This window comes from Ylistrum balloti, unplaced genomic scaffold (genome assembly GCF_031769215.1).
Source record: "Ylistrum balloti isolate Yb309-2 unplaced genomic scaffold, AGI_CSIRO_Ybal_v1 Utg369798, whole genome shotgun sequence".
Classification (NCBI taxonomy): Eukaryota; Metazoa; Mollusca; class Bivalvia; order Pectinida; family Pectinidae; genus Ylistrum; species Ylistrum balloti.
Window position 1 is genome coordinate 1,152,085 of NW_026781977.1, and position 12,837 is coordinate 1,164,921.

The 12,837-nt window shown below is 33.8% G+C and overlaps 1 protein-coding gene across 1 annotated transcript in view; it reads right to left on the bottom strand.

Annotated features, from left to right (window-relative positions):
• Window positions 1–2,743: 2,743 nt before the first annotated feature.
• LOC132544420 (myosin, essential light chain, adductor muscle-like) overlaps window positions 2,744–12,837 on the bottom strand; it is a 31,721-nt gene continuing 21,627 nt past the window's right edge. Inside the window, exons 2-5 of the mRNA XM_060208011.1 lie at window positions 7,191–7,337; window positions 6,352–6,519; window positions 5,062–5,148; window positions 2,744–4,565 (exon numbers count right to left, since the gene is read on the bottom strand). Coding sequence (XP_060063994.1) covers window positions 4,525–4,565; window positions 5,062–5,148; window positions 6,352–6,519; window positions 7,191–7,337 — 443 coding nt within the window. The 3' untranslated portion in view covers window positions 2,744–4,524. The remainder of the gene's footprint in view (window positions 4,566–5,061; window positions 5,149–6,351; window positions 6,520–7,190; window positions 7,338–12,837) is intronic.

Genomic DNA, 12,837 nt, shown 5'->3' on the forward strand with positions numbered 1-12,837 from the left:
GTTGACAATAAATGCTCAGTTGATTGACTGAATAGTTGAATTAGCCAGGTGAGCAAAGCAAATCCCTTGGGCCTCATGTTTGGTCATCTGGCCCATCGAATCAGGATAGCTTTCAGCCATTGTATTTCATCAGCCGCTGGGTGCTGTACATGAACTTTCCAAATATCTTCTTCTCAATAATGATATTAGGCATGTAGCATGCTAGGATGAAAGAATAACAAAATTGTTGAAAAGAATGACTGACTTCGACCCATTTTCAAGATCAGAAGCGTCAAATGTGTTAAAATCTCAGACCATTTCTTCTCCCTAACTACACTGTCCAGAATGCTGATATTGGGCCTGTATCATGCTAAGATGAAGAGCTACCAATTTTTTTCAAATAACTTACCTTAACGCGCTTTAAGGTAAAAGGGGTTAAATTGTGTTAATTTTGCAAACAACTTCTTCTCAATAACTATAAAGCCCAGAGTGCTGATATTGGGCCTGTGGCGTACTGGGATGAAGGGTTTGTTCAAATGAATGACCCTGACACACTTTCAATGTCATAGGTGTCAAACATGTTGAGAACTTAAAATTTCTTCTGTCAACAAGTAATAAATCCATAGCCATTATATATTTGTTCATGTACTGGTATGTATCTGTTCTGCAAATGTTTGATCATCATATTAATTATTTACTACTATGAAACGTCATGACATTGATGTGCGAATTTCTACAGGCTTTATAAAGAATTTCAGTCCACTGTGATAAATACATGATCCCTGTACTGTCTGTACAAAGTATACCACATTGGTAAGACATAGAATACGCGTTGATATTCATAAACGCGAACCTTTAAGAATGAACCTCTACTGCAACAGTAGAAACCATGATTTGACGACAGTCAATAGAAAGGAGAGTCGTATGATAAGTGTCGCGTATGGTCCTTTTCATTAATTGTAAGCTATTTGTCATTCAAATACCAGTATGTAAAATACTAAGTGCCAAGGACAGAGACACACATGCTTTTAAAGATTGTACAATAGACACACAAGTGAATAGCACCTTTTAATAATTTAGATTAAGATAGAGTAGAGCCAAACAATGTGTTAAACTGCATCATACAGCTGTTTCGTCCTTCTAGGACTCGTCAGTGATGCTTAGAACCTAAATTTTGAAGCCTAGGAGGCGACTAAGAAAAATCCAAAGTGATCAAAAGGAAAGTCAAAATCAAGACATGGAGGTGCAGCAGCCCCAAAATTAGATAAAGTTTGTAATTTTCATAAATCAGATAATTTTAGAAAAGCGTCAAATTCATGTTTATTTTCCTTACCGTGCCAGTATTCGAGACTGAATTAAAACGTGGCAAGCAGGTTACGGCAAACCTCAAGGACTTAAAGTCTACCAGCGGTGTCTTCTACCACCTGCTATCTTGTACGAAAGACACACAAGTGAATAACTTTACTTTGTCTTGATAACATGTAGCAACTTAATAATATTTCACATGTTAATATATTATCGTTTGAATAAGAAAACATATGTCGTAGAAATCTAAGCCATTTTTCATAGCCGAACTGGTACAAGATTTGAGGCTGATCATAGGTGACTTATGTTCAATCAAACAGCTCTAAGTGCAAGTGGAGGGGATAGGAAGAGGTTTGGTCGATAAACAAACACAAGGCTGAGTAGTTGGGTACTTTACATTTTCTCCGAGTGCAAAGATTATCTAATCTGATCCAAAAGGGGAGCGAAAGATTAATGTTTTCTATCCCCGCTGGCTTATGAATGTGACGTCATTCCAACGATGTCGGCATTAACCTTTTTACCTTTTTATGCACCAACGTGTTGCTGCAGTAGAGTCTAATAGTCAAGGTGTTTGGAAGAAGGCCATCATTTGCTCATAGTGATCACTTGACTTCATGTTTCCAGCATTAAAAATCATAAATGACATTTCATTTACATTTTCCTTTCGGTTATAATTGATGGAGCGGAAGTGACGTAACCATTCCATGAGAGTAAAGACCACATCAAGAACCGGTTTGAAAAATCATCGAGTGATCATATATCATGAAATCGCCCATTTTGTTTTAAAAGAATTATATATGCTTATCTGCAGTCTTTATCTTAGCGATATTGAATTCAGATTTTAATTTTTACCCTGTTGTGAATCGTGTCTTCTTACCCTATCCACATAACATTTTTAACCTGTTATATTGGCGAAGAGTTACCTCGCCTGACATATTTCAATTATATTTCGCCACATTTTGAAATAACTTAGCGTTTGCTTAATCAACCAAATAAAAATCCCTGTTTGTAAAATAAAAAATTATGTGAAAACGAAGTTTGCCAAATTTGTTGTTAGGTATATAAATTTGATGTAAACATTTTTTATTGCACATAAATAGCAGTAGGAATGAGGACAAGTTTTACAACTTACATAAAGCCTTTCCCAAACACGTTAATACACACTAAAACCTAAACATACTACTTGTGAATTGCTATCACATCACTTCATGTACTTTGCATACTTCCGCTTTGTCATTTTTTATCTGGAATATCCGTTTCCACTTGTTCGCTTACACAGAAAAGGTGCAGATACACACATACAATTGCTTTTCCGTTATATATATTATATCGGAAATGCATAACTCTTTCCATCACTGTTTGATTTTAACTGCACAGTTATATTACCACGGGTATAGATACAGACACGAACTGAGTTCCCCGACATTTAGATGAACAAAAGAAAGCAAACAGAAAAAAGTACAGTTTTCAGTTTATTTTGCAGACAAACAATAAAATAGGAATGTTGCTATTGACAACTAAAGCACCTACATCTACAAGTATTTGTATTGTATTGCATAACGTCTGAATAGATATGTAGAAAACTTCCAAGCCGTAGTTTCGTATATTCGAATGAATTTGGCCATATACATCTAAACGGCTTCATCATGATCCACATAGTATAAAATGATACCAACAAATCATTAAACGCTCAATGAAAAAAACATGTATATTGTATCAATCAATTTATGTACCCAGAAGGTGTTTTCTTTTGAGACATTTGATTTTTCAAAAATTCTTAAAGTTATTTTTAATTAAATACGATGCTCTATCGCGATAAGAAACATGAAACTTTAATTAACTTCTTATTGCTCAGTATTGGAAGGCGCCATTCTGAATGGTTTCTAGATAGTATAAAATTATTAAAGAGTCACCGTAGCATAAGTAAATCAGTATGAATGAACACAAAATGATGTATCAATGCACGATGTCTCTTTACGTTTGAATAAAAAAATATTTTCATCTGAATAAAAATATGAAGAAATCAGTTGAGCTGTAATTGTATATGTGAAGATAACGGTACACGTAAAAGAATCTAAATCCAAACATAGAACAGAAAGTTCAAAATAAGTTCTTAAGTCGAGGCATGACAATTATCATGCATTGATAGAACTAAAGAACTATACAGTTGTCAATTGCATGGTATACGTTCTTGTCGATAATTGTGTCGGATTCACACGACACACTGCTAATAAAATATGTACGAGTGATGTTTTAAATTTGTAAAATAAGATCTTCTGGTAGCGCCAGTTTGAAATTCATGATAGACAAATATCTGGGAAGTCATGACCAAAAATGTATTTTCATGCATGGCTTATCAAATTCATGGTTCGCTTTCTACTATGAGTATGATAAACATGTTCAACATACCTGCTGAAGCAGATTGTACTAATGTGTTACGGTATGCACACACAAACACAGAGAAAAAATACCCTTCTAATTTCCCGTCATTAAAAGTGATATTGAGAAATTTGTAATTATATACAATGCGCAGGGCTTTTGTACTAAATATGATTAAGACCATATATACGAAGAGATTTCGTGTCAAGGCATTTACATTTAAAAGTGCTTATAGACACTTCTTCTCCAAAAACCAGAAACTAACCACATCTCTCTACTTCCTAATTTGCAATTAATATAAGCTACTATTTATATATTGTATATATAATATAGATATATCAATCTTTAGATATTATATGCAAATAACTATTGTACTAGTGGCTGTTGTCCTTGGTGTTACTAATAACCATGTTTTAAACTTCAGACAATATGTTCATATCAGAGTCGTATCATTGGAAATTCTTTCATTTCGAAATTAAATTCGGTCCCGATTTTTGAACAATGAATTCTTTTCTGTAATGAGTTCTTATTTTTTGTCTTTTTTACTACAAAAATAAATGAGAAAGAAATTTCTAAAATAATTTTTTATCTCATCTCATAATTTCATTCTGATTTTAAAATGAAAATCATTATTTCAGTAAAAGTTTTCCATGACAAATCAGTATGTATATTTATATAGATAACAGGTGCTTCCCATGTTAAACTAAAGCAAGATACCCTTGGTACTGACTGATCTTATAACCATCCTCTCTTTACAGGAAGTACGGCTCAAATATAAACAAAAACCGAAATGCAGCCTCGTTTTCCAAAATTTCAACATGGTTAGAACTCAGTTCATTGGCTGCGTAGCATCGCGTGAATCTAACATCCTTTTGGCCCATCCAATACCTTCTGGATAAATTCTGTAAATGAAAAGAAAATATGTCAAAACAGTTTAAAGGTAACGCTATTTTCTCATGTTGTTCATCATGTGATTTCACCAACTAAAAATGACGTAGAATAGAAAAATTCACAGCCGCGGGCTTTATTTCAAAGAATGGTCATCACGTGCATTACGTGGAACCTTACTGTTTGTCATTAGAGTTTTAATTTGTTATTTCCATCAACATATGTAAATCTTATTCATTATCAAATTTTAAATAAATACTCCCATAACACCAAAGACCAAACTAGAAAACAGAAACAGAAAAAAATCTGAATGCTTTGGGCTACTAATGTGTCACATCTATTATAAAACAAACCACACTTGAAGGATTGTATAATTATCAAGAACAACAAATTATAATCATATATTTTCATACGTACATACTGCTAAAAGAAAACGACTGATGAAGAGATTTGAAATCTAAAGGATGTATATGTACAAATCTCCCTCAGTGTTTACTTGATATCACTAACCTTCATATTTGATATTGCCGTCCAAATCGGCTTGTATGTCTGTGAGTTCTAAAATGTCATCCAATTCGCTATCTTCTAATCGGTCACCTGTCAAGTAAAATATAGATTGTTAGTTACACATATATCGAATGTAACGATCATCTAAATTATATTTCAACTAAAAGAATGCAAAGAATTGGATGCATTTTCAAATATTCAATATCTATATATAACAACAAGGGAAAAGTTATAAATACATATAATGCATAAACTATTTGAGCGCGATAACGGAACGAATTTGTTGTAGCAGAATTCAATTAATTCATCACACAAATAGTTCTAGTAGGAGAAAGTAAAGTTAACACAACAAAGAAAATCATCATCTGTAGGTAAAAATTAGACGTAACAGAGAATAATTTCACTAAGTTTGAAAAGGAGGGATACCAATTTGGGCCATTCTGAGGTCATTCACTAATAGGTTTGTTTTTTCCAAGAATCTGCAGAAGGTCAGCTGCATCAAGTATTCCAGTCAAAACATGAGATATTGAGTGAGATTTTTTTGTTAAATGTATTTTTATAAACAAAATGATGTTTTGAATAGCATGACTGAAAAGCATGTTCTTGAAAGTAAAAATAAGAAAAAACGAAACCTTATCAGAAAATGGCCGCAGAATGGAGAAAATGCAACCCCTCTTTTAACACATCTAATACAATGTCTTATTCATACAGTGAAAAAAACATTCAACAAAGCCATTACTGCGGAAATAATCAAATAATTAAAATAAAAAAAACTGTATTCAATATTTAACATCTTATCATGAGAATAAATGCAGCTTGCATAAAACTGAGATGGTTTTTCGTTCATGACAGAGGCCGCACAACTGTCTTTGATAAAGATACTAATTAAGAGGAGTCATTTGAATCGAGTTTTTGATCTTCATGTTTAGTAGCTGAAATGTTTAGATATAATGTTTCTTCTAAAAATACCAGGTAAACAAATATTTGCATTTCCATGACAATGCCTCTGTTCCAATATGGAAAGATACGTCCGTTTTGTGGACTTAGATACAGTGTCTGCTTAACGTCAAAATGGCTATTCCACATAATGGTGTACACTGTCAATAATGAATTAGTAATTCTAATTGAAATCAAGTTATAATCGGGCTTAAATGCATCATGCGTAAGGCACATAAATATAAGCAAAAAACAGTTTTGGTCAAGGTTTTTATGGTCGTTATAACTGTCATAACAAAATAGTTCAATGATTCATTGCACCAACGTCTTTATGACGTTAGTGAAGATGTGCAGTACCTATTGCCGTTAGCACATGTCGCGCCTCTCCCAAAGATATGAAGCCCATGCCCTCTCTGTCGAAAGACTTGAAGGCCTCCATAAATTCAGCTTTCGTTCCTGTGTCTTTCTCTTTCACAATTTGTTTAACAATTGGCAAAAATTCTTCAAAAGAATACTGTTTCTCGCCTGTGGAAAGAAATCAAAATCATGAAAGCTTCCTTCCGTAGACACTATGCAGAAATCAAATAATATTTTACTTCAAGCCTCTGTACATTTTCATCAAAAAGTTTTCATTTTTGTTAAACAAATCTGAACCATCGCAAAATCTCTAAGAACAAAGACAACAAAGATAATAAAATATAAGCAAATGCAACGTTATCTGATATAAAACGACCCGATCAGGAGCTGACTAACAGGAAAGAGATTATGATATGATAATACTCCATGTGATATACCGTTATAATACTACACTTTGGGGGCGGAGATCAGAAAATTATGGCCCGGATGTACAGAATGTACGAACAACTGTGCACTTATTTGGCCTTTCGCCTTGAATTCAGGGTCATCGTCATCATGATATGATTGCAGTGCTTGCCTCGTGTTAAATTAATGCAGTCTTAAAGCCTAAGAAGCTAGATTTATCAGAAGACCCGCAACAAAAATGACAATGAATAGAAATGGGGTTACTATAACGATGTCTCCCTTTATTCGAGACATGAAGCTGATAAAGGGAATCAAAATACATAACCTTTACATGAAACCGAATATGAGAACATCTTTATCACAAAAGAATTGAAGTCTGAAATACACTACCAAGGACTTAATCATGGAATGACTTTCAGATAAAGTGATTTTACCCATTTTTTTCGTGCCACCCGTCTTCCTGACTAGTGTGTCGGTGGGGTTGAGGCCACAGCAGCGAAGAAGATCTCCTACTTTAAAAGCGTCTATAAGCCCGTCTCGACCATCCCAGAAGTCGAAAAGGTCGAACACGTCCTTCATGTCTGGAAAAAAGCAATTAATCTTAGTGAGAAATCAAACAAACAGGAGGATCAGGGTTGTTTACAGTAAAATAAAAACTTATATAACAGAGGGAGTGACAATTATCAAATGATTAAAACAATATAGTAGAATTAAATGTAACAAAAATACATCATTCTTCCATTCAATTTTTCAATATTTCCTCAAAATTTCAGCTCAATGACGCCAGTTTTTCAAGATCATTTCGAACAAATTTGAGCTAAATCCCAGTGGTAGAACTTGGGAAGATATTTAGAATAGTTGTTGTTGCTGTTGAGGAAAACCATGATAGGGAAATATTGTTACAAAATTGCTGTTGTTGTTATCATGTCGAAGATTTGACGAGACCAATAGATAAAAACACTTTGTCGGAGTCCTTTCAATAACATCACTTCAAACTTCTGGAGAAGTTTAAAATGTGTCATATAGCGGTCATAACGGCTTTCGGACCGAGCCGAAAAGTTAGAACACTCTGTCAGGACCACCTTAGAATATTCCTTGCAAGTTTCAGCTAAATTCCACTCATGGAATTTAAAAAATTTAAAAGAGGCGTTGTTAAAGAAAACTATGATTGCGCAATCATGTTACAAAATTGTCGCCATGACTGCTATAATGAACTATTCATGAGGACGAACACCATTTTGTCGGCTTTCTTAATTAGTAGCAGTGGAAAAGGAAACGTTTTGAATGTGTATTTGTTTCAGCACGACGACAATTGCGGCTGTTCTGAATTTCGGACCGACCAGGAAAACAAAAAACTCAGGAACATTCCTCGCAACTTTAAACTGAACCCCACCATTGGATCTTATGATAATATTTGAAAACGTTAACAGCGACGGACGAAACAGATCAGCCTTTCCAAATGTCTTTTGACAAGAACGTTTTAAATCCTAATTTAGGTCACGATGTCTTAAAGAGACTGAACTGCAGCAACTAAAGATCCAAATAGGATATCTCAGAGAGAAAAACAGGTAAATGCCGTGCTGTAATCGAAGAAATGATGGGTAGAAATGAATTAAAGAACGTTTAAACGGCGGCCATGTACAGGTAAAATGAAAATAAAAACCACAGAAGATATTTCATTAACGGCACTCGTCGTGTTATTCTGACTTTACATGTAATGCCTTGCTCATAAAGTGAGAATCGGGGCAGGTGCAATTCAGGCCTGATAAATGTTTCAGCAATGGTGTGTGGAAAATGTATGGAATGTGTGACGGAATTAATCACCAGAACTATACAACAAACATGATATGTTTAATTCCACAAGGGAAAGTTTACTACAATAAAGGTTTAGAGAATACATCAACCAAATACTTCGGGATCATTTATAGACTGAAGGTTTTCATTCGAAGGATAATTGTTTTGTATGGGAATGGTGAAATTCTACATGGAATGGAAATAGTTCCACAATTTTGCAGAAGCATGGCATTGTGAATATTCAATTAAAATTATACGACAGAGTAAGAAACACATTTTTATATTTTCTTATTTTTTCGAGCAATCGGTCACATCGGATTTAACATTAATAAATAATTTATATGGGATGTTTTATACAATTTAATCAACAAAATATCAAAAACTGTTTATTGCTTGTTTGTTTTTATGTGTTTTTCATTAATTTCAACTTGAATATTAGTGGATATAATGAAACATTCTGTAGAATGTCAAATTTGTCAAGGAAAGCATTTAGAATCCCATCACAACGTAATACGGAGTTCATTTTAATCCGAAGGCATACATTGGCTTATCATAGTCTCCTAATTTCAAGTTATATCCCAGGGGATCAAATATATGTCTCAAGTTATATATAAAGGGATCATCCTAATCCCAGGGCACCTATTATAATCCCAGGGCATCAAATATATGTCTCAAGTTATATATGTAAAGGACTTATCATAATCCTAAGGCACTAGATACAAAGTTCTTATCCTAATGACAAGTTATAGACATTGGCCTTGTCCTATTTTCAAGGGACCAAATACAGCGGGTTTATTTTAATCCCTATACCAAGTTAAACACAAAAGGCTTATTCTAATGCCAAGTGACATAAATAGTGCTTATTCCATTTGCAATGGACCAAATACAAATGAATTATCTTAACCTCACGTATACACAGGACTTATCCTAATTCAAAGTTATGTATTAAGGGCTTATCCTAAACCAAAGGCACATAGTTCCGTTAGACATATCCTTAACCCAAGCTATCAAATACAAGATCGTCGTTATCAAAAGACATCATAATTATGAACGGAGCCATATCTTATTTTGTTGTATTACATACACAGAGCTTTTCCTTGGCATCATGTATTATGAGACTTAACACAATTAGAATATGTGTAGTGTTTTGTTCACCTGGAATGGGGATGTGTGGGTGTAGGTGTGGGTGTATTTTTGTTTGTTTGTTTGGTTTTTTAAAAACTATTCAATGAGAAACATAATTAAAAAAAGGGTTTTGCCAAAAATGACAAAAAGTCGATCTATAAGAAACGTTAAAAGAAAAACGTTAAACAGGATGTTATACCAGGTATCAAAATATTACCTTCACACACAGTACTCCCCCTTTGTAGGAAGAATAGCACAAACCGAGAAAATTAATCTCCTGATCGTTTAAAACAGCCAGACTTTGTTAATGAGGCGATGACTGAAATACATTCTTAGATAAATTTTGACGCACATCTCTAACGCTAAAGTTTTCATCACATGTCGGAAACTCTGAGATAGATTTTCTTCTATTGTCCATCTCCCTGGCCTCGTCGCCAACATCCCCACCTCCAGCCCCTCACCTCCCCCCCTCCTCCTCCTCACCTTCCCTACCTCTCTAATCACAGCTATAAAGGTAATTAGGATACAGGTAGGGTAAGAATCGGGCGTTTATACCCTATACACACCAGAATGGTTCTGCGCCGTTTTATTTTTTATGACTATATAGTCAAATATATATGTGTTTATAAACAGGATAATAACTTTTTCAACAATTCGTTGTGCGTGTTGATTGAAAGTCCGCAGTTTTACAGATATGTTCAGACGTTAACTACTGGCTTATATTGGATAAGTAAGAGTTTAAGCAACAGCAAAGATGACAAATGTAAGAGAGAACTGACTAATTAGCTCGACAGCTATCAAATTACTGTGATATAGTGATGATGCGAAAGTTTGTAGTTTCAATTAACAATTATTTACAAACATTTGCAAGTTCATAAAATATTTTCAAAACAATTTTTAACTGAATAAATCATTACCTGAATACCTTCGACACATTTCCTTTAGATTTTCAATGATCATTGGGAAAACACGACACCAAAGACAGGATTTTATTGTCCCTGTTGTCAGTAAAGCCAAATCATAACTTAAAGATTATACAAAACTTTACACAATTTCTATTGGCAAATGACGCGTCCGTTTCCGTATAAATGTCTAATTGTAATATTTTTGGATTTCAGAATAGGATTTACTGTTTTCACACGACAGTTGTTCTACCTCAAGCTAAAGTCAACCTTTTTTATGATTACATATTCAAGATTCACATCAGAATCAACATCATTGTTATAGAGATGAAAAACGGTACCAAACAAGAAATCAATACGAATCATATCACACTGCCAGGTACAAACTCTTAAATTCAAGCCAAACAAGAGACATTGAGAATTCACTATTGAAAGGAAGCGGATATTATTGAAAAAAGATCAATATTGGTGGAATTATAGCTTTAAGACCAATTATGTATATTTTATTTTTTTCCAGAAAAATAAAAATATAAACTTTCTAAGACGTCAAGGACATGACTGACCTTGAACATAGCATATTTATGAACAAAGTCGATCCGAAGAATGGAAAATTTCATTATAAATTAGGAGAACAGTTAAAACCATTGTAAAATCTACATCGGTATGGCGATTCACTTATTTGGGCAGTACATGGAAATCTGGCAATATCCCTCTCCACCCTGTCTATCTCTGTTTCATATTTCTTTCATATCCTGTCGAACTACCTACAATAAAAGTTACCGTATCATTTATATTTCTTTCCGTATGTTATCAGGTCAAAATTTAACGAGATGCGAAACGAAACGGATTGATAAAACTTATTAGAACTTGTTTTCGAAGAATTATTGTATATTGAGTATATATATGTGTTTTTTCGAAATGAAATAAAGTTGATATCAATATATTAGTTTGTTTTTGCTATATTTCCACCAATAGGGCTGTGTAACAATAAACATTACGATACTCTCAAATGAAAAAGAGTTTTAATGCAATATATAGAGAAGAGAGCGTATATGAAAAGTCACTGTAGGATATTCATGCCTGCAGTGTAGAGGAAAGTCCAACGCAAAATAAAACTGAGATAGACGTTCTAGAAGGTATGCAAAGACGATATCACAGGTTAGTCGGTGAGCACCACAGATATCTTATGTGGAGGCATTTATAGTGATGAAACGTCACTTCCGGTAAAGGAATCACTTTACCTCCAGTTTGTTCGTAATTGATTAAGGGTTTGTAAGCCGAAAGTATATTAATTTTCCTCCAAACAACGTCATTAAAACGCTTAAAACATATTTATTTCTATATTGAATTTCATTCACAATTTTGAGAACAGATTTAAAGGAAATACATAATTTGAAAGTGTACGTTTTTTGTAGAATTTGGAAACTAGTTTTATCGTGACAGTGGGGTTTAGGATAACAATGCTTTACATTTGTAAGTGTGAGTGTTCAGTAGATTATTCTATTTCCAAGATAAAAATTTCGGCGAAACGTCGGCGGTGATAACAACTGAAGAATTGGCAGCAAAAAAAAGTTCCGGCTTCTGGCAAAGTTCCAGACAGGATGGATCCTGATATTAGTGTGTACCATAAATTTCCTTCGGTCAGGTATTATAAAACAATTTCCACGTCAAAGTCATTTTGTTCAAAGGGACTAGAAACATGGGGCGTGCGATACTGAAGTTCTTTCAGAATAATCTTCTAATTACGATCATATTAAAGTACATTGGAGATGGTCAAGGAGACTTTGTTCTGTTGATGAATGCTTCGTTAAACACGTTCTGTGGGATTTAGATTTCTCAAACTGTGAACAAGATATATGGCGTTAAATGTGTTCGTCCAATTAAATCAGCATTAAGTGACTATTTATGTGTAAAAACTGAAGATTGAGTATATAGGGATCTTCAAAGTCTAGTAAGCTTATCATGCTATATCCGGTGTACCGGCTGGAAATAAACAGGGTCAAAGGTCAATTATGACTCACCTGTATCTTTCTTTTATCTCCTTTTTATAATTATGATCAGAATTTAAAAGTTGACGAAAATAACAGGTAAAAAAGTAATTAATTACTTGTTTTTTGCTGATTTATCTGTTCTATAAGATTGCTTTGTGGTAGTCTTCTAAACAAAACCAATATATAATCTAAACAAGCTGAGAGTCTATCAGAAACACCAACCCTTGTCTTAACAATATTTCTCTTCTCATCCATTCAAACATTGGTCA